General features: G+C 34.8%; 1 protein-coding gene across 3 annotated transcripts; it reads right to left on the minus strand.

Annotated features, from left to right (window-relative positions):
* Positions 1-387: 387 nt before the first annotated feature.
* LOC107028710 (neurochondrin) lies at positions 388-16,269 on the minus strand. 3 transcript variants are annotated; one of them, XM_027919040.1, is made up of 18 exons: positions 16,120-16,269; positions 15,835-16,042; positions 15,380-15,539; positions 15,070-15,206; positions 14,825-14,928; positions 14,582-14,677; positions 13,879-13,972; positions 10,397-10,517; positions 10,089-10,282; positions 9,695-9,798; positions 9,568-9,623; positions 8,122-8,211; positions 7,923-8,022; positions 7,672-7,776; positions 7,510-7,579; positions 2,879-3,042; positions 2,600-2,687; positions 388-951 (listed from the first exon to the last, which is right to left on the minus strand). In XM_027919040.1, exons 1-18 carry the CDS (start codon positions 16,120-16,122, stop codon positions 866-868), a joined length of 1,980 nt encoding a protein of 659 aa, XP_027774841.1. In that variant the 5' UTR covers positions 16,123-16,269; the 3' UTR covers positions 388-865. The 3 variants fall into 3 exon arrangements, with proteins under 3 accessions (XP_027774841.1, XP_015085365.1, XP_027774840.1); XM_015229879.2 differs by having other exon boundaries at positions 2,600-2,657; positions 7,510-7,582; XM_027919039.1 differs by having other exon boundaries at positions 7,510-7,582.
* Between the last annotated feature and the right edge of the window lie 4,674 nt (positions 16,270-20,943).

Raw genomic sequence — 20,943 nt, forward strand, 5'->3', positions numbered from 1 at the left:
AGTTAATTATATGTTTGTATGCAAACTTTACCGAAAAAATCCAGAAATTTGAAAAAAAATCCAAGTTTTTTATTTGGTTTGGTTTAAGTTTAAAAATTTAACACAATGTTTTGATTTGGTATTTGAAAAACTCAAACCAACCAAAGTTAAAACGCTAAAAAAGATAGAATTTTACTAATTCAATTTGATTTATAAATTTAAAAATTTTATATAAATAATTTGATTTGATATTTAAAAACCCGAACCAACCCGTAATGTACACCCTTACTACTCCCTCCATTTAAAATTTAAAAAACATCAAAAAAATGCCATTTTAAAATTGAAGTAGAAGAAATAAATAAGAAAAACAAATTGAAATGAAAGAGCGATGGTAGAGGTACAGTATGGTCACATGGGTCGAACCAGCACATCGTACTTGTTTTCCTAAAATGGCTGAAAATGAACTACTATTTTGGAAGGTACATCAAATATTCATTTGGGCACACGGTATGAAGTGTCTCACCCAAGCACATTCGATGGGAAGATGTAATTAAAAAACTTACATAAGGAAATAGTAGTAACAAACTAACTAATGCAACTTGCTTCTAACACTATGTTATGAACCATATCATGCAAGCAACAGGAAAAACTAGTAACTTGTCATGGAGATGCTAGGAAAAGCTCGAGTCCATCCAAAATGTTTAAGTGTATTCCCCCTCACAAGTTTTACTGCAAAGTTGGTGATACATATAACTGTTACTTCTCCAGATTCCTTGAGCCACGGGAAGCCCAGGAACGAAATGCCGTGAGTGATTGCAGAAAGACAATACCCTTCATACAAGGTGTACTACAACTCAATTCATCAGCACCACAATTTCCAAGAGTCCTATGAAACACATCGAAATCCAAATGGCCCTGAGCTCTCCACAGCTTGTTTAATGCTAGGAAATCGATCAGCCCACGATGAATATGCTATACCAAATTTAGACAATACAAACAGAATCATTCTCAACCTTTTCAAAGTAATGAAAAGAGAGTAAAACATTGAAATATTAGGCCTTATTTTTCCCCCTAAAATTCAGGCATCCAAATAATAAAATGTGCATTAACATTTAGATGTTTGGATTTGAACACATTTGAGATGTGTTTTGAACATTCAAGTATGTCAAACTTGTCTTCATTTCAAAATTAATAAAATATAAATTCTTCATTTCAAATTAATAAATATAAAATTTAGTAATACACTAAACTAATCTAATATTAACCATATCAACAAAAAAATCAAAACTTATATGGAGATTGATGATGGAGATGGCCGCGGTGATGGTTGCGGGTGTCAATTGAGGATGATGGTGGTCATGGCTTGTAGCAATCGGTGATGGTGGCTAGCAGTAGTAGTTAATGACGGTGGTAGTTGTTGGTGGCAATTGATAATTGTAGAAGATAATAGTTTTAGCTAATGGTGGTGGTGAATGGCAAGGTGATTGACAATATATATTGATAGTTAATGATAGTGCTATATGGAAATGGTAGTGGTGGTAGTGGTGATAAATATAAATAGTAGCTAGTTGTGGTGACAACCAACTATGGGTGATCGGTTGCATAGTGGAGGTGGACAAAGACGTATCCAGGATTTTTTAGAGTATGACAGCACTTTACACCATCATTTGGTCCGATTCCATAAAATTGTCGTCACAAAAGGTGTTATTCAATTTATACTTCGTCTTAACAAACTTCATATTTTAAAAGTGATCATTAAAAGCATTATTATCCAAAAATATTTACTTCACAAATTAATAAAAAAAATACTGAAGGAAAAGATAATAAGAAAGAAACGATAAGAAACTAGGAGAACTGTGCCCAATAGTCGTAAAATTGTTGCTTAAATGCAGAAACAGAAGTCCGGAGGTTTTTGTTTTTCTTTTTGATTTAAAGGGACTTCTGAAATGTAAAGAATGAAGTTAAACATGAAAAGAAAGAAATGACAAAAAAACGATCAGTAAATCAGGAACCAAAAAGGAAGAGAAAAAAATTGAAACTGGAAGAATGAACCAAAAAGAAAAGAAAGAAATGACAAAAAGAGAAAAGGACTGGAAAAAAAAAAAAGAAGAAAGAGAAACATAACAGAAAGTAGAATAGCTATGTAACCAAAAAGGAGGGAAAAACAGAGAAAAAAGAAACACGGTTACAACAGCAAAGGTACCAAAAAAGAAAATGAAGAAAAGGAAAGAAAAAGAGAATCAGAAAAGACAGACTTAAAAAACAATATGGCCAGAAGGATTCGATCACAAGACCTGGTATGAACTGGTGCACAATGTCACCAACGGGCCAAGGTGCACTCTTGTGCCCTGGGTTCCCAAATTGGGTTCACATGAACCTGTGGCCCTCCGTGAAAATCTGTCCCTGGATTGTGGATGGTGATAGTTGATAATGGTGAACCGCCGTAACAACATCATTAGCGATAAAGGTAAATGGAGTGGCGGTGAACTGACATCATTGTAGAACACTTATATAGACAGGATTTAGACCCAAAATACAATCTGACTTGATGACAGAGATTTGATTTATTAACGTTTAGACCTTCATGAAGTAAAGCAAATGACACAACAGAATTACGAACCTGAGGTAATTATCTGAAAAAGATCTACTTCAGCTTTAGCATCATCGGATATCAAGTCCTGAGTGCAGTCAGAACAAGAATTTGTCAACTGGAGGATCAAAAACACAGCTAAAGATTATTTCTTTGGAATGTTTATTTTCTCATGTCATTTTAAATGGGTGAAGGGGAGGGTGGGCAAGAACGGGTGATGAAATTGCTTATGAGTAATCCCAAACTATGAAAAAGGAATCAGTCAATTCAGGCAACAACAAAACAGCTGAAGCATAAGCCAGTGATTACCTGACCACACATCACAAAGCTTCGTCTAATGAGCTTTGACAGATTACCAACATCGCCACTAGTGAAGTCTGGATGATTTAGAAGAGCTTCCTCTGACGTCAAATCGAGTATAAGCGAACAGATACTTGACGCCATCATGATAATAGATGCATCATCCATACCCTCTGGAAGCAAATATATAAATTTAAGCAACCTTAGGAAAGCAACTAAAAACCAACTTAAGTGAAAGATAGTTGACACAGTATGTCTCAAGAGACAGAAGCCGAGCATCTACCACCTCTAGTTCAATTTGTTAGTATCAGTAATTTATAGATACAAAAATGTGCTATATTCTTGGTGGTCACAAATAACTGCAAAATTAGTGATGACATGGAGGAACAGTATGTTACTCAAGAACGGGTCTTCTTTATTTACATAAATATATTTCAATTGATAATAACACGCTCTGGAATTATTGGCAAATAAAGTCGGAAATTCACCCAGAAGATTATGAAGCCAGAATTTCATTAAGGTTCATCTGACATCCCTACAAAATATCATTATCGATGTTTATTTCTTAAAGTGCCAATTCTCTTCTGGGAATAACGACATCATTATTATTAGCTCTTTACTTTTTAAATTGAAGGACTGCTTATAGGTATTATTTTTGCTTTGTTGTTTATTAAAATATTTTATTTTGTTTGTGGATAACTTTTATATTCTTCTGAAACCTTGTGCTTCACTTCTTTCTTTGAGAAAGAATGCCTTTGTTTCTTTTTTCTGTCTCGTGTTCTCAAAAACAATGATTACACTTAGGCAACTCTTACTCAATCAAGGGATCGTCCAAGCTTGAAGATATAGTCCCACTAAGCAACTCATACCCCTCGTCCTCTTTCCTCTACAAAACACCACATTCTGGTCTCTTTACTCAATCCTCTCCATCGTCGTCCTGTTACTCTACTTATCTAGAATCCCGCTACCCAGCTCAGAATCTACAAATCGTCCCAGTAATGTTGAACACATGCATCACACGGAAGCAGGAAAGTTGGAAAATAAATTTCAACAAGCTCTACCTCCCTTGCCTTTGATATTTACTTATTGTGCTCATGTGTGATCAACAAAAAAGAGCTTCACAATCTCACATATTGGAGGGACAGCCGGATAGCTGAGATTTAAGACTTGAAGCATCAGAAGTTCCTTTGATGGAAACAGCAATGAACCACCGCTAAACAGAAACCTTCCCTAGCTTGAGGAAGTAGGAGACTAGAGTAAGGAATTATGATGCCTTATGCACCTCTTTGATACTTCTATTTTCAGATACAACTGTCATTATGTCCAGAGTCATCTACAGTTAGATGGCAGAAGGAGAAGCAAAGATCATCTTCTGGAGAGATCAAGGTTCCCCTTTTCTGCTATAGCTCTCTAGACATTTTGGTCACATTCTTTCTAAAAGTTAATTTAAGAATATTTTTTATCCTGTTTAAGACTTCCCATGTCATCATTGTTTCTTCTTGAATTGAATAATTATTGGCTGACACTTTCTTTGATCTGGTAATGAGGAATACTGTACTTGTGTTTTGAAGTCCACACAAACATTAGTGCTCTAGATAGTAGATATTTTCATCGGTTTTGTTAAAAACAGATGAATTTGTGTCATCTATATGTGATATGGATTAGGATCCCCTAATGATTAATTTACTTCTTCGCAGTTGGCACACAATTTACCTTTTTCTGGACAAGAAGACACCAATTAATTGGAAATCCAGCTCTCTAGCTGACTACAAAGCATAATCTTTCTAAGCTTGGGCAGGGCTTTTCAGTCATTACTTGTCAAATAATGACTGATAAAGAAATGAATCTTGAGCGTAACTCAACCTTAAAAGCTAGCTCAGAGGATTGTCCAAGTCTCCAAGACCATACAAGGAGACCAAGGACCCTAATGCCCACCAATATGGGACTCAATACCCCCCCCCCCCAAAAGCCTAGGACTGGACATCCAGAGCGTAGACAATATAAAATGGGGGCTCAACCTCGAACAAAATAATGAATCGGGTTGGGCCTAGCTCTGATACCATGATAAAGAAATGAATCTTGGACCTAACTCAACCCAAAAGCTAGCTCATGAGGAAGAATAGCCCAAGACCATATAAGAAGATCAAGGACCCTAATGCCCACTGATGTCGGAATCAACAATGACTTGTGTGCCAAAAACCTGACCAAACTGTTGATTTGGACAAGCAAAACATATACCAATTCATTGTAAATCCAGCTCTCTAGTAAACTAGAGAGCGTTATCTTTCTACAACTGAGTAAGGCTTTCTATTACTTGGTCATGACTTATATCCCAAAGACCTAACCCAAGTGTTGAATTAAATTAAAATGGTTATTTAGCTTGCTATGTTACTTTTAATATCAATTGTTTGGTTTAGTTTCATTTCGGGGAAAAAATCTGTACAGAAGTGAGAAGTGACTTCCTGATAAAAAAAGAAGTGAAGTGTTATGTATTTAAAATAATGTAAAAAGAAAATAAAAGAAAGAAAAGGTACTTTAAGTTTTAGCAGTTCTGATATATTCTGTTGCCAAAATCTGGGAGATTAACTTGTTTACATTGGTGTACCCTTGAAATGAGCCCTTAGAGTGGGTTGTTCCTTTATAAAAAAGAAAAGAAGGAACTCAATTTCCCAACTGGAAAAGTTGGTCGAGGTCTAATGGAATTTGAGTAAGTGGTGCATGTTATGGTAAAATGAATTGAGGCTCTCATGCACTAATTTCGAGGTGGTCACAAGGTTCGCCTTTTGGATCTCTAACTACCTTTCCCCGGTGGTATTCCACTGCTGGAGTTTCTCAATCCTCTTTTTCTTTTTCTTTTTCTTTTTAAGCCTTCTATTAATCATGGATAATCGTATTTATTTTAAATCTGGGGGGGACTCCTTTGACGAAATTGAGTCATCGTCTTTATTTAAGAGAGAAATGGTATGAATGGATTGAGAGCTCTAGGCTTTACACCAGAAATGACGCTAAGCAATGAGGCTCTATTCTGGCTGTCACGGAGAGTTAGAAAGGAATCTAACTTCAAGGGCTGGGTTTACAAGCCATGGAGAAGCAGAGACAAGGATACGTCTTTGTTCTGCTCCATGAAATTCAACAAATTTGGTTGGTTTATTTCAGTTATTGCGGCTACAGGGGCCTCCAGAGCAGTTATTATAGTGCCAGAGAATGCTTTTAATGAGGGTTGGTTACCCTTGGTTTCAAACTGGAAAGCTTCGTTAATAGGGGAACCTCCTTTTCTGCCTTTCTATCTGTACTTCTCATCCGTAGGAGCAAGTAATGGAATGATTATGAGCTTACTGGAAAACGAAAAATTGAGCATAAAAAATATGGAGAATGAGTTATTATGTTTAAGTAACAGAAATTCAATAATTAAATGCCAAAGGGACAAGAGAAAACAGGCTGGTTAGAGAAGAAATGACTTTAAAGAAGCTCTGAATGCACCCTAATGGTCTCAGGAGGAGAATGTAGGGGAGAAAGAGGAGGTATCCATGGGAACAAGATCATCACACACACACTGAAAATCTTCTGATGAGGATGTGTTGTTTGCAACAAATTTAAAAGTGATGAAAAATAAATTGTAATAAAAAATGAAACATGAACATAGATTTATTAATAAATACTAAGGGCACAAAATTGTTCTTCCCTTGATTCTTCTCTCTTAACATTTCTCCGTGATTCAAAGGTCATTCGAGGCGTATTTCTCGAACTTGGATGATATGAACTTTGATCTCCACGAAAGGATTTGTGGATCTTCTTAAATGATTTGATCATCAAAAAGACTTTGGCATATCTTCTCTCTTTATGAATATCCCAAAAATTGACGAGATATTCGAGAATCTCTTAAAGGGAATATAATACCCATCGTATAGGCATAAGCTAGAGTTTAGGATAGAATATCGTCCAAGTATTATAACTGAAATCGAATACATCTTGTGAAGTCTCAAAACCTATTGTGAAATCCCACAAAATTTCAATGTCTACAAAAGCCCACTACTTCAATGTTTGTCCGAGTGTATACTTGATGAAAAGACGAGACTTGAAGTGCCCATATAAATGGAGTTTCCACCTTGCAGTTTTGTGGTTTCAGATATGCATAGATATCCATATTTGATTTGTGAGAAAAGAGATGAAGGACAAATTTGATCCCATTAGAAAAAATCTTGAATCAAACAAATTAAGATGCTATTTATGTTGGCACTCAAAAAATATTTGGAACTATGTGCCTATTTGCACATATAATGTCAAAGAGACCCTTTTCCCGCTTTTAACAAATTCAACATACATTGGTTCAAATCATATTAAGCAACAGTAAGTCATTAACTGACTTCAAGCAGCATCTTAATATTACCAATTTTGAGAGACTTTGAGCATTCTTTTATCTAATCTATAATTAACGCAAAATGTACTGCAGCTAGGGACAGGGCCATTTAAAGGTTAACACCTCTTCGCTAAAAGCTGACGGGTATCAAACTATCAATTGCTCATCTTTTTGGATGATGCTACAGACAGGAAATATGAAAGAAAAGAAACCAAGAAACTTCAACAGTTGAAATAAGGAGATCAGGCTCGGCAAGTGCAAAAATCTGAGTAAGAGATATTACCCGCCCAGCGTGACAATGCTACTAAAAGTCTGATAAAACTAGGATCATCTGAGGGAAATTTGATTTGTTCCTGCTGTTCATGAGAAGGCATGATTGCCGATTACATGTCTCAAATAAAACTAACTCACCAATTAAGGTACTGCAGGACAGCATGAAAACTACCTTTAGAAGAAGATTCAAAATTGTATCACAAGCCAAGAATATAGAACCATTATCCTCAGACGTAAAATTGTTTTGGTCAATCAAAGCAATGAGGTAACCAACAACCTGCAAATTAAATACATTCCCTCAGAAAATCAAGAGACAAAAAGGGACATATTCATGGCTTGCAAGCTATCATACAAATTTTGGTTCATAGAGACTGTGAATATCGTTGTATTGATCTCAGAAATTAGAACAAAAGTGAGACTCACTTCTCTAAATGCACCCGAGGAAGCTAAAATTTTACATCCTCCAGTCTCGAGAGTTATTTGACACAGCATTGGAAGCAAAAAACAGATGGAATAAAAAGGACTGCCATTTGAAACCATGTCAGAAGTACCATGTCAGCTGCAAATCAAGAGATTAAGGGAAATATTTGCGCTTGAAAAAACAGTAACAGAAATGCCAAACCTCAATTCATCTTCCCCTTCAATTGAAAGAATATAACCTAGGAGTTCTATAACCTTATCTTTACATGCATCTGGTGCTTCTGCAAGATAGCTGAAAGAACAAAAGACATTCAATGCTTATAAAAAGTTCCCCACATGGAATCAAATCTATAGGAATAGGAATCTATGATACTTCTTGACGATTCTTTTGTTATGCAGAACCGCAGTACAGGACAGAAGATTGGCACGGATACAAGACCTCTACTACCTTACCTCTCCTAATTCCTTCACAACATGTCCGGAGCATATTATTAAGATCCCAAGGTAGTTGTCTAGCTGATCCGCAATCTTCCTCTGTCTCATCTATCTTTTCATTTTATGCTGTTTCTTTACAGATGTTATAGAGCTTTATAGTGTAGTATTCGAATTCTTAAAGGTTTGTACTAGTGACACCAGGTTTTGGGAAGAGTTTGGATGGATTTTCCACCTTGTTATGAGTTTTTATGAAAAAGATCATGTTATGACTAGTGTTTAACAGGCAAGGGCGTGAGGCAGGGCATTTTATGCAGTATGGGTGGGGCGTAAGCCCCGAGACACGGGGCGTAAGTTCCATGGATTTACGGGGTGTAATCTCAATGATGTTACAAATAAAATTTAATAAATAACTAATAATATAGAAAAAGACATTATGATTATTATTTGAGAAAGGTATTAATCATCAATAATATCGAAAAAAAATTATAATTAATATTTGAGAAACATCATTGAACCAACGATTAAAAAAAATATATGATTTAAAGCAACAAGGTAAAAAAAAAATATAATTAATGCCAGGCCGTTAGCATGACTGGACACATTCTAAATATCTGTACATATCGATGTTATAACTCTAAATATTTGTGGTAGGGGTGTCAAATTGGCTGGTTGAGTTGAAATTGGAAATATTACAATGGGTTGAATAGAAATCGGGTTGGATCTTGACCTGCCTAAGTTTACTTTGTGCTCAAATGGGTTGGGCTCAAATGGGCTAAAAAACGGGTTGGGTCTTGATCCACCCAATTTGACCCGATTAATCTCAATAATTTAACATATTGATATTTAACTTTTATAATCACAATTTGAATTTCAACTCAATAATTTTTTGTTAAAAAAGTAACAAATGGATAGGTAAATCATAAAGATGTTAAATATATAATAATTCATACCTTCAATATAGGAACATATCTTAATAAAAAGTTTTAAAACGGGTTGAAATTGGAGATTGAATTGGGCTCAATTGAGAATTCTTTTCAAATGGGTTAAAACTTGAATGGGTTGAGATTGAACCCAATTTAAATTATCTTGAGCCCAGCCCTTAAAATTCTGGGCGGGTTACCTATGTTTGGGTTCATTTTTGACACCCCTAATTTGTGTAATGATGATAGGAGATAGATAGCATAGAAGATCATCCCCCTTCATCTGTCCATACCTTCCGATTACTCGCACTGCTGCTAGAAGATCATCCCCTTTCATCTGTCCATGCTCCTGTGAAGAATCATCATTGCATGAGCAGACTTGCTATAATTGTTTTCCTATGTACTGATGGACAATAGTACCTTAGCATCTCGTATATAGTCCAAAACAACACCAATTGTCTCATTGAGCCCAGAAATGATATTTGTGAAAGTGCTCTCACTGATAATAGCATTGGCAGTTGACTCTGCAAATGATTTTCATTAAATAATCAGCTCATAAGTCACCTCCTAACACCTCTCTTTACTGATCAAGAAATAACAGCAAAGCATAACATGCAAATGAAACACACCCTCTGTCCCAGAGCAGGCTTCCTATTTGACAATAAAGGGTAGTGCAAGTGGAGATGACCTTAGTTTTTAAAATTTTAACTATTACAGCATAAATCATGTTACATGTTAATCTTCTCAGTAATATTTTTCTGAAAAGTATCAAAAATATAAGAAATGTTTTTGTATCACAAATATTGTCACATACCTTCTCCACCAAAACTAGAAATAAGTTTAATTATTTTTTCAACCAAAGAGAAGGCTACACCAAGATTCCTCTGCTTCACAAGAATGTTCTCTCTATTTGAGGATGCGTTGGAGGCTTCATATTTTAAGTATGCCAGATCATTTAGAAGAACAGCAATTTCAACCCTTGACGACTCCAAAATAAGCAGAATGCACCTAAAAAATGCAGACACTTACTGCTTTCCGCGTCCAAACTCAAAGAAAAGCCAGGAATGAGGCAAGTTAAAGCAAGAGAAGTACAAAATTCAACACCATGAAATTCTGCTTTACCTGTCAGCAGGCAGGGAAACCTGAGAACCAGTTAAGTTCATCTCCCCAATAAGCCACCGTTCACCAACAATTGATATGACACACTCGGTCAGAACAAGAGCATGAAGTTTATGTGAAGGTGCTGCATAGAAATGAGGAGAAAGGAGAATTACAAAAAAAAAAAAAAACACAAAACACAGAAGGACCTCAAAGCAACTTAATATTGACCAAAACCATGCACAATTTCACTGAAATGGAAAATGCCCGACTTAGGAAACATGCGATAGTCATTACTGACGCGATTATATACCATTGAGAAGGCGGATGGAAAGTTGACACAACAGTTAACAAGAATATCAGTTATACACTCCCCAGCTACAACAATTCAACAATTATTTTCTCTAAAAGTATAGAGCAACGTCGAATAGAAGGGACAACAAAACAAATGAAAATGAAACTTAACCTTATAATAGTAGGGCCTACTCATTAAGCACATTTTGACCTTAAACATTGACGGATGGTTTATTAGTCCAGTTGATCCCAAAATACAACTCTGCATAACTAATACAACAGTAGGTTCATAACATAAATCTTTGTTACTGACACATGTGTTTAATAAATAATACAACTTTTAGTTTCGACAATATCTACTTTGCTTATATATAATTTCAACAATTTCTATAATAGCTAACTCAGTTAAAACTTTTCAAAACAAAAATTAATAAAATCATAATTGTCAACATCTCAAGAAAAATTACACAAATTGGTCATCATGTCAATGATAAAAAGAAATTGATTATAAATATATGATCAACTACTTCATTTGGCATTTTAAGAATCCATACGAATAAACTTCAAATTATCTAAGAAAAAAAATTGAGTAAACGTAATCTTATATTCACAAATAACTCATCAACAGAGGAACATTTTACAATTCACACATGGTGTGTGCACTTTCCACAGTGAAGACTACTCAAAAAAAAACTTTACAAGTTACCTATGAAGTCAACTATGTCTACAGTATCCCCTACCACTTCCTGTTTACACCAAAAATAAAGTAAACTAAGGCATTTGATTTTAATCTTCTGGCTGTTGATCCCTTTGCCTTCAAAATTTATAAGAAAATTATTAAACAAATTGAAGCCTATTCACAATAGGTTTTTAGATCATATATTCTATCAAGTCATCCTTGCTTCTATGTAAGTTACTCGGACTCGGGTGCGGGTTTCCAATCCAATGATCTAAGTTTTAAGATTGGGGGATATGGATCCATGTATTGATAAGGGTGCGGGAATTTGCCTATAAATAATTAAAATATCTAAAAATAGAGTTATAAAACCTAAATTATGAGATATTATGTGGAGAACTTGAGGAGAAATATTGTAAGGAGATCAAAAGAAAAGAGGTGGTATAGAAACGTCTATATTAAAGGTAGGAAAAAGGGTCAAAAATACCCCTTAACTTTGGTTTATTAGTTAATTATGCCCTCACCATTAAAATGAAGTTATTTTTGCCCCTGCCGTTACTAATTTCATCATTTATGCCCCTTTGTTGATGGAAATATCCATATTGACTTAAATTAACCCGAATCCTTTTAAATAACCCATTCTCCTTTTAAATCCATGCCCGACCCGTCTAAAAACCTGACCCAATAAATATTTTACCCGTTTTTTACCCATTCTTTCAAGATATCTCAAATCCCCCAATAAACATTTAACCCGTTTAACCAATTTCATTCGTTGTTAACCAGTCCAAGGTCCGTTATTGATAATATCTCATCACGCCTACAAGATCTTCCTCGGTAGTCTTCGAAATTTTTTGTATGGGGTTGGTTTACTTTTTGTTGAAACACTTAAAGATGCTCCAATTTTTAGGTACATGAAGAAGATCTGTTTTTGGTTTTTTTTTTTTTTTAATCTTCTGAAGTATAAAGCTTGGATCTTTTAGTGTTTTTCACACTTCTTATCTTGTTTCAAAATTAAGAAGAAATGTATGACATGTTGAGAATACTTGGATTTAAAAAAAAAAAATAGTTAGTGGTGAAAGATGAGTAAGGAAGTGTATTTTTAGTAGTTTATTGGGAGCTCTGAAATCTAAAAATACAAGTTGTCTAGTGTCGTTTTAGTTTGGTAAATTGTTCTTCTCTTTTAGTATTACCAAGAAAAGGATACTTCAAGACATTCTCATTTTGTTCAGAGCTTTCAAGAAGAAAAATTCTAAAAAAAAGTTGAATTGTTGTGAAGACAAAAGGGTAGAAAAAGCAGTGAAGCTTATTTGTTATCTTTCATAAAGGGGCGTTTCAGTTTGTAAGTTTTAGAAAAATGCTTCCTGCAAGTATGGTAAGTCGGTGTTGGATAACGGAAAGTATGCCTGGTATACACCTGAGCAGGTTGAAGTTCTTGAGAGGCTTTTCGATGGGTAAGAAAAACGGGTAAAATATTTATTGGGTCAGGTTTTTAGACGGGTCCGGTATGGATTTAAAAGGAGAATGGGTTATCCAAAAGAATTCGGGTTAATTTAAGTCAATATGGATATTTCCGTCAACAGAGGGGCATAAATGATGAAATTAGTAACGGCAGGGGCAAAAATAACTTCATTTTAACGGCGAGGGCATAATTAACTAATAAACCAAAGTTAAGGGGTAATTTTGACCCTTTTACCTTCTTAAAGGTATTCCATTTTCTCCAATTTCACCTTAGTTTTTGTATTTGATTACACAAATCATCAATGTCCAGACTTTCCGCATTGATTTTGGTCAAAGCACCCAAAATTGGTTGACCAAATCGGACACAAATCCCACACCCAAACACATGTCATGTCGACACAAGTGCGGCACAAAAGGTGAAGGGTCCGAGCAACTCGGGCTTCTACAGAACAGACTAGAATCAAATCCCTTTTATGGTGGATTTAATTTAGTCATAATCCATAAAGAGAGGATCTATACACTTCAACCAAAGCATGACTAGTTTCGACCCAAAAACCAAGCAAGAAATCCATTTAAAGTAGCTTAGGCAACTTTAGAAATGATCATTTGCTTCCATGTGTTCTATTATTACCTAAACCCATATTGATTCCAAGAGATTGTATTTTTTTTACGAAACTTTCGCCCACATGATTTTGGATCTAACTCATCCTGTCTTAGCAACTTCAATCATCACAATTTTACACCTATGAAAACTGCAATACGTAAGACATGGTCAAATCATCGCACGCGACCTACTCTCATTCATCCTCTATGTGACTAGTGACTACTAGCACCTTCTGTCTGATATGATAATTATGATCTTCACTAATCTCTCTGAGTACAATTTTTCTCAGCATCAGCATTTCTACGAAACTCATCTTATAGATGCGCTAGACCTCTACATTCACTCACATATTCTCTGAAAGTAAGAAAAATCATTTTCACAGGAGAAAATGAAAAATATTGTTACTATATTTGAAGCTGAAGAATTTATGCAAAAAAGACAAAGAAATATATTTATACATTAATGTTAACATACCAACTCGATTTTGCAAGATCGCCACAATACCAATCCACAAATTTGTCGACCAAACATCATTTTCCACTAAGCGAAGAGCATCATATACAGGTGCCTGTAAATTGTGTGCAACGGTCAATGAGATTCCAAACAATAGAGACATGAAAAAGGAGCGTACATGGGGTTCAAGGAAAACACAGAACTTATGACTGAATGCAAGATAAAATGTATCAAACCTTCTTCAATAGGTCAACTACATACTGTCAAAGATCACTAAGAGCATATCCCAATAAGTAGGAATGCGCTACATCAATCAATTTATCTATTAATTTTAACTCTACAGTCTACATATACAACCATACATTTTGATTGGCTTTTTCGGCTATATTCTTTTACAATTCTATTCCTAAGGATATACAAACATTTCTAAGACATTCATTTCAAAAGCTTTTTTAATATGAATGATAAATACAAATATTATGAACATCTCTAGACATTATAAAGAAAAAAGCTAGAGAAGCTGCCAGATCGAGAAGGGACTGCTAGTAAATATGGTACTGATAATGACAAATGAATCAGTCAATTGGCATCCAAAACAAGGATAATCATAAAACAGAAGATTTTCAAAAAATTTAATATAGTTGCTAGTGTGCCAGTAAGGATACATGACTAGATTACACCAGAAGTACAGATACATGTGCTTAATATAAAGTAACTAACATACAGAATATCTGTTGGACAGGATAGTTGATAGGAGGTGAAGCGCTTCAAATTTCAGTGCATTCTGTAGAACAGCAAACTGCTTTGCCACTGCACACACCTACCACAAACATATATAACATAGAAATTTAGTGCACGAAAATTTGTGTAGAAAGAGATACATGAAAACGCACAGTATGCCGTAAATTCAGCATCCAACAACTGCACCAAAAGGCTTATCAGAGGGACTCAGTTCTGGTAGACTCACCACCAGTGACAGGTCAGTTGGATGCTCAGAATAAACATTTTCTGAGGGTAGCTTAATGACAATGATTTGCACAAGTCTCAGAGCAAGTTCAATCATATGAGAACCTGAAAACAATTCAAAAATAAAGAAGGATTCAGAAACAAAATCAGGTTAAATCTATGTAGAGACAATGGAAAGCTTGAAGCAAAAAGGTGCCACTGTGATCCATAGAAAAGTAACATGTTTCCAATGATCAAACTAAATACCATCGGGTAGAATCATCATTTGCGAAGCTAGCACATTTAAGCCACCAGATTTGTACAAGGTTTGAACCCCTTCTTCACTCGCCGTTGAGACCAAAAACAAATACTCATAGCAGTCTTCAATTATAGGTGATCCTGCTCTGGAAGAGTAAACAAAAATGCTATGGTTACACATTTTGAAGGAGAATGGAGAAGTCAAATGTACTTGTAATCCAGCAAACTGGATCACCTGAGCTCTCCGGCACAGTAGAAAACTACTTCAGATAAACTACAGAACTGGAATTTCCAATGAAAGATTCAGCAGAAAACATACTCTCTGGATATTGCCTCTAGAATGAGAGGAATCTTATTAATCATTTCTTCAGAAGCTGCAATCTGAGGAACTCTACAAAATGCTGCAAGAACTGTGATCGACAATTGCAAGTAGGCATCACGATTATCGCTACTCCCGACATCACTTCCTTTCCCTATTCCTATAAGGAAGAAATTTCAGATTAAAAATTCCAACCAATCAATAAATCACAACTCAATCCCAAAAGAGCAACTTGAACACTCTAATTGGGATGGCACACAGGTACATAATTTACGGTAAATGAACCCTAAATACAAATTTGAGGATGGAGTGGAAGCAACCTTGCATTCTAGCTTTGGGCGAAAAGGGAATAAGAAAGACAACTTGACTACAGTTCTAAAGAAATGAGCATTGAAAATGAAATTGTGAACACTTAACTAGCAATCTAAAATTGGGTGAAGAAAAAGAGCGTTTACCGGTTCGAAGAAGTCGGTGTAGGAATTGAGGTCCTAGGGCATCGTAAACCTTGCGAATGGCTGTATGGTCATCTTTATTGCAAAATTTGGTAAGAACAAGTAGACCGGCTAACCTCTGTTCATCCCTTTCTCCTCTGAATAGCTTCAAACAATCATCTAATGAAGGTTGTAGTTGAGAACTACTACTACTACTTGAAGCGTGTTCTTCCTGAAATTGTGATTAAACAAAAAGTGTCAAACCAACCCAATAAAGATAGCTTCGCGAAGGGAAGTAAAAAGATATACCATTGAAGAGGCAGAGCACAAGTTGCAGAGCGAGTGAGGAAGGAAGACAAATAACGAATTTTCTGGAGGGAATGTTTTACAATGTCACCGATGCTTCCAGGGGGAAACAAATTAGTAGTATCTCATGAGAGAGAGAGAAACACAAGTTAAAATACCATTTTGATATTACTTGTCCTGAAAAATTACTGAAAAGAAATTTTCATACCCATAAAAAGTTGAAAGGATATATACTTCATATGAAAAGTTTAAGTTACTTGACAATCTAATAATACTATAGTTTCATATTAAATTCAATGGCGATATTATTGGTTCAATCAAAATATTAAGTTTACCTAATCATAAATTATGTAACTTATTTTTTTTATAAATGATACAATAATAAAAATAAATAAATAATAAAAATAAATAAATAATAAAAATACATTTATGATAAATCATGGTGAGAGAAATATTTGTATTATATTCTAACATAGTAAAGCACAAAATTCAAAACTTAGAAATATAAATCTTTTCCAATATTTAATGTTCGTATCGACACTCATCTAATGTAATTTGTTTCTCATAAAATTCATTAATATTAACTCTCACTCTTGTAGAGCCATTGCGAGAAGAGAGAATTAAGTTGCTATAGTGCAACATTACGGTTGAGATTACATTTTTACAATAAAAAATATAGTAGTTAAACACATAAAGTAAAATGAGATGTAAAAAAAAAGTCATGATATCATTTAGCGACTTGGTGTGATACTTACTTGATCCAATTGTATAGAGATAATAAGGTTTTAAAATAAATGGGTGGTGAAATAAGTCTTAAATATCGGGTGTAGGTGACAATTATGTGATTAATGATTAAGGGTTGTGAAGTTGCCCCCAAGTTTATAAGTTGACAGTTTGGTCCATTAAATTAAATGAAGGGTACAAGGGTAATTTCACAATACCTAATTTAACCAACCTTTATGAAAATTAAATGAGGGGTAAAAGGGTAAATTGACTAAATCAAACCTAATTTAACCAATTTTGGTGGAAAATATCGAGCCAAAAGGGGAAACAAAAGTTTTTTCCCCCGCCCCCAGCCGTCGTAATCGTCCTCTTCTTCTTTTTCTTTAGTTCTTGTCTTTGCTTTCTTCTTGCTTGCCTTTCTTCTTGCTTTCTTCATCTTCTTCTTCTTCTTCTTTTCGTATATTGTGGGTCTTCGCTGCTAGTGTTTGTGCTTTCTTCTTCTTGAATCAGGTTTACCAAATATGTAACTAGTGGATCAAATTTCGTTTTGTTTCAATTAGAATTACTTCATAAGCGATTGAGTCACACATCATTGTTTTGGTAAGTAAATTAATAGTTATTTGAAATTAATTCATGTCATTATCATCTGATCTGGGTACCTGCAATTTTTTCAATAATTTGCATTCGCGTTTCCAACATATTGTTGTGTATGTTGCAACAATTGACTATTATAACATATTATAGTCATATGTAGCAACATAATTGTTATTTCAATCGCAACAAAACAATCATATGTAGCAACATATGACTTACATCTCGCAACGAAAAAGTTATATGTGACAACATATGATATAAATAAACATGTTGCCACATGTGATATATTGTCACAACAGAACAGTCATATATAGTAACATATGAGTTACATTTCGCAAAAGAAAAATCATATGCGGCAACATATGATATAACATAAAAATGTTGCCACATGTGATTTATTTTTCACAACAGAATAGTCAAATGTAGCAACATATGACTTACATCATGCCACAGAATAGTCATATGTTGCAACATATGATATAATATAAACATGTTGTCACATGTGATTTATTGTCACAATGGAACAGTCATATGTAGCAACATATGACTTACATCTCGCCACAGAATAGTCTTATGTTGCAACATATGATATAATATAGACATGTCGCCACATGTGATTTATTGCCACAACAAAACAGTCATATGTAGCAACGTATGACTTACATTTCACAACAGAAAATCTATATGTGGCAACATATGATATAACACAAAAATGTTTCCACATGTGATTTATTTGTCACAACAGAACAGTCATATATAGCAATATATGACTTACATCTCGCCACAGAATCGTCATATGTTGAAGCATATACTTATTCTTCATAATTACTAATTGTTTTTTTAATTAATTTCTTCAGATACAATGTCAATATTTGTAGGGATTGATTGTCGTGGTGAATAGATCGAGAAGAGAAATTGATTCATATGGCGTTGGGAGAATAGTAATAAACGAGGAGCCAGTTCAGTAGGGATGTATGTCGAAAAAAACATTTTGTGTGATGAATTCTTCAATTTAGTCGTGTAAAAGTCTGGATAAAATTGTAAATCGCAAGATTTTGTCATGAGTAACATTCCCCAATTTTTTCATAATGAGAAGGTTTTACCTTTTAGAATAACTTATCAATCTAGTTTGATTGCTTATTTGGGATTAACAGAGAAACCGCCCATATTAAGAGTCTATATGAAAGAAAATCCTATCGAGAAGGATCATAATGTAGTCGAAAGCCATCAAGATATGTTTAATGATGAATTTGATCCTGCGGACATGAATAATCCCGATGATGAAATTGGAACAGGTGAAGGTAAAGGTGTATGTGAAGGTGTAGGTGAAGGTGAAGGTCAAGCTGAAGGGCTGGACCTTGAGAGCAACTTTCCTCCTATACCTATAGTTGGCAACAACAATCCATGTGCCTAATCTTCACGTGTGAATAATGTTCGAAATGATGAAACATGTTTTTATAAGGGAATGACATTCAAGAACAAGCAAGAATTGGCAAATTCATTGAAAATTGCTTGCTTGAAAAAAGATTTTAGATTGAAAAAGGTTATCAATTCTCGTAATGTGTTTTCCTTTAAATGTTCATATCAGAATTGCAATTGGTTGCTGAGGGTTGTGAATTTTAAAAATAGCAACAGGTTTTCCCTTAGAATCTATAAAAAGTATCATACGTGTGGTTCAGAGCATCTTACAAGCCATAATCCCCACGCCACGATAAAAGTCATATATAAGTACTTTGAAAATAGGTTTTTCAATGGTAAAGAGCCATCCTCAAGAGACATGTCGAATCAACTCCGCAAAGAATTGGGTTGTAAGGTAAACTATTGGAAGATTTTTAAGGGCATGAAGCATGCTAAGTCTAATATTAGGGGAACACATGAGCACGGGTATGCAGTGCTTAATGCGTATCGTTATATGCTTGAAGTTGCAAATCCAGGAAGTAAGACGACATTATGGCTCGATGAAAATAGGAGGTTTCAGTACTTCTTTGTATCATATGCTACTTGGATAATTAGTTTTCAAGAAATGAGAAAGTAATAGCCGTTGATGATACATTCCTCAGGATCAAGTATGGAGGAGTTCTGCTATCGGCGGTGGCACAAGATGTCGAGAATCATATATTTTCAATGGAATTCTATGTCGTGGACAAGGAATGCGATGTCTCATAGAATATTTTTTTTAAAATATGAGAAGCTTTGTAGATGATATTGATGAGTTGTGCATTATCTCTGATAGACATCCAAGTATTCGAAAGATGGTTACGAGAATCTACCCTGCACTCATTATGGTTGTTGCATGAGACACCTTGGAGAAAATATTCGAACTAACTTTCACAATTCGAAGGTAGTGTCTCATTTTTATAAAGCAGAAAAGGCGTACGATATATGTGAGTTCAATGACCATTTCAATCAAATAAGAGATTTGGTACCAAAGGCGGCTGAAACTCTTGAACATATTGAATTCCACACATGCAGTAGGGCATTTTGCCTGGGAAATAGGTACCATCTAATTTGAGTTTATTTTTACTTTATGTGCTTTGTTTGATTTTTATATTTTTGTGTAGATATAACATTATGACGTCAAACATCGTGGAGTCGGTGAATGCAATGTTTGATGTTGAAAGAAAATTTCTCATTGTCGCACTATTTGATGAAATAAACAGGAGATTTGCATTGTTATATTACCAGTGGCATATTGAACTGGTGCACTCTGCAAATCGATTTGTTCCCTCAATTGAAAAAGACATATCAGAGTATGTCAACGCGGCCAACAAGTTGTTGGCCCATCAAATCGCTAACTACAAGTTCAGTGTCACTGGTCATGGAGATGTTGCTACTGTTGATCTACAAAGAAGAACTTGTACTTGTAGAATTTTTGACTTAGACAAAATACCTTGTTCACATGCCATGGCAGCGGTTCGATCCCAACATGTTGTCAATTTTGGAAATCAGATTTACGTGTACTCCTTTCCATATTATTCGGTGAAAAAATACATAATGACGTATTATCAAGAAATTCACTCGGTGCCACTTGAAGATTCTTGGATCGTCCCTTTAGATATCATACAGAGAGAAATACCTCATCCACATATTAATCTAAGTAAACCCGGAAGAAGGAAATATAAGAGACAGCGTGAAGTTGGTGAATCATTTCCAACAAGAAAAAATAAGTGTTCTGTATGTAGGGACTTTGGCCACAAAAAAACTAAATGCCCAAATCAAAATGCCCCATTAGAAATGTTGTTGAATTTTAATGAATGTTCTTTCTTATTTGAGGATGATCCCTATCTTCTTATCTTAGTTATAATCAACTTATGTGATGTTATTTATATATAATGCGTGATTTATTTAATTATGTATCGCTACTTACAACAAAATATTTCATCTTTTGCAGCACATGACAATTATGTGTTGCCACTTAACACAGAATATTGCATGTGTCGCAACTTATGCCACTTATGTGTAAGATCTTACAACATAAAATTGTATCTGTGCCAACATATGTTAATTATG

The sequence above is a fragment of the Solanum pennellii genome, chromosome 8 (assembly GCF_001406875.1).
Source record: "Solanum pennellii chromosome 8, SPENNV200".
Taxonomy (NCBI): Eukaryota; Viridiplantae; Streptophyta; class Magnoliopsida; order Solanales; family Solanaceae; genus Solanum; species Solanum pennellii.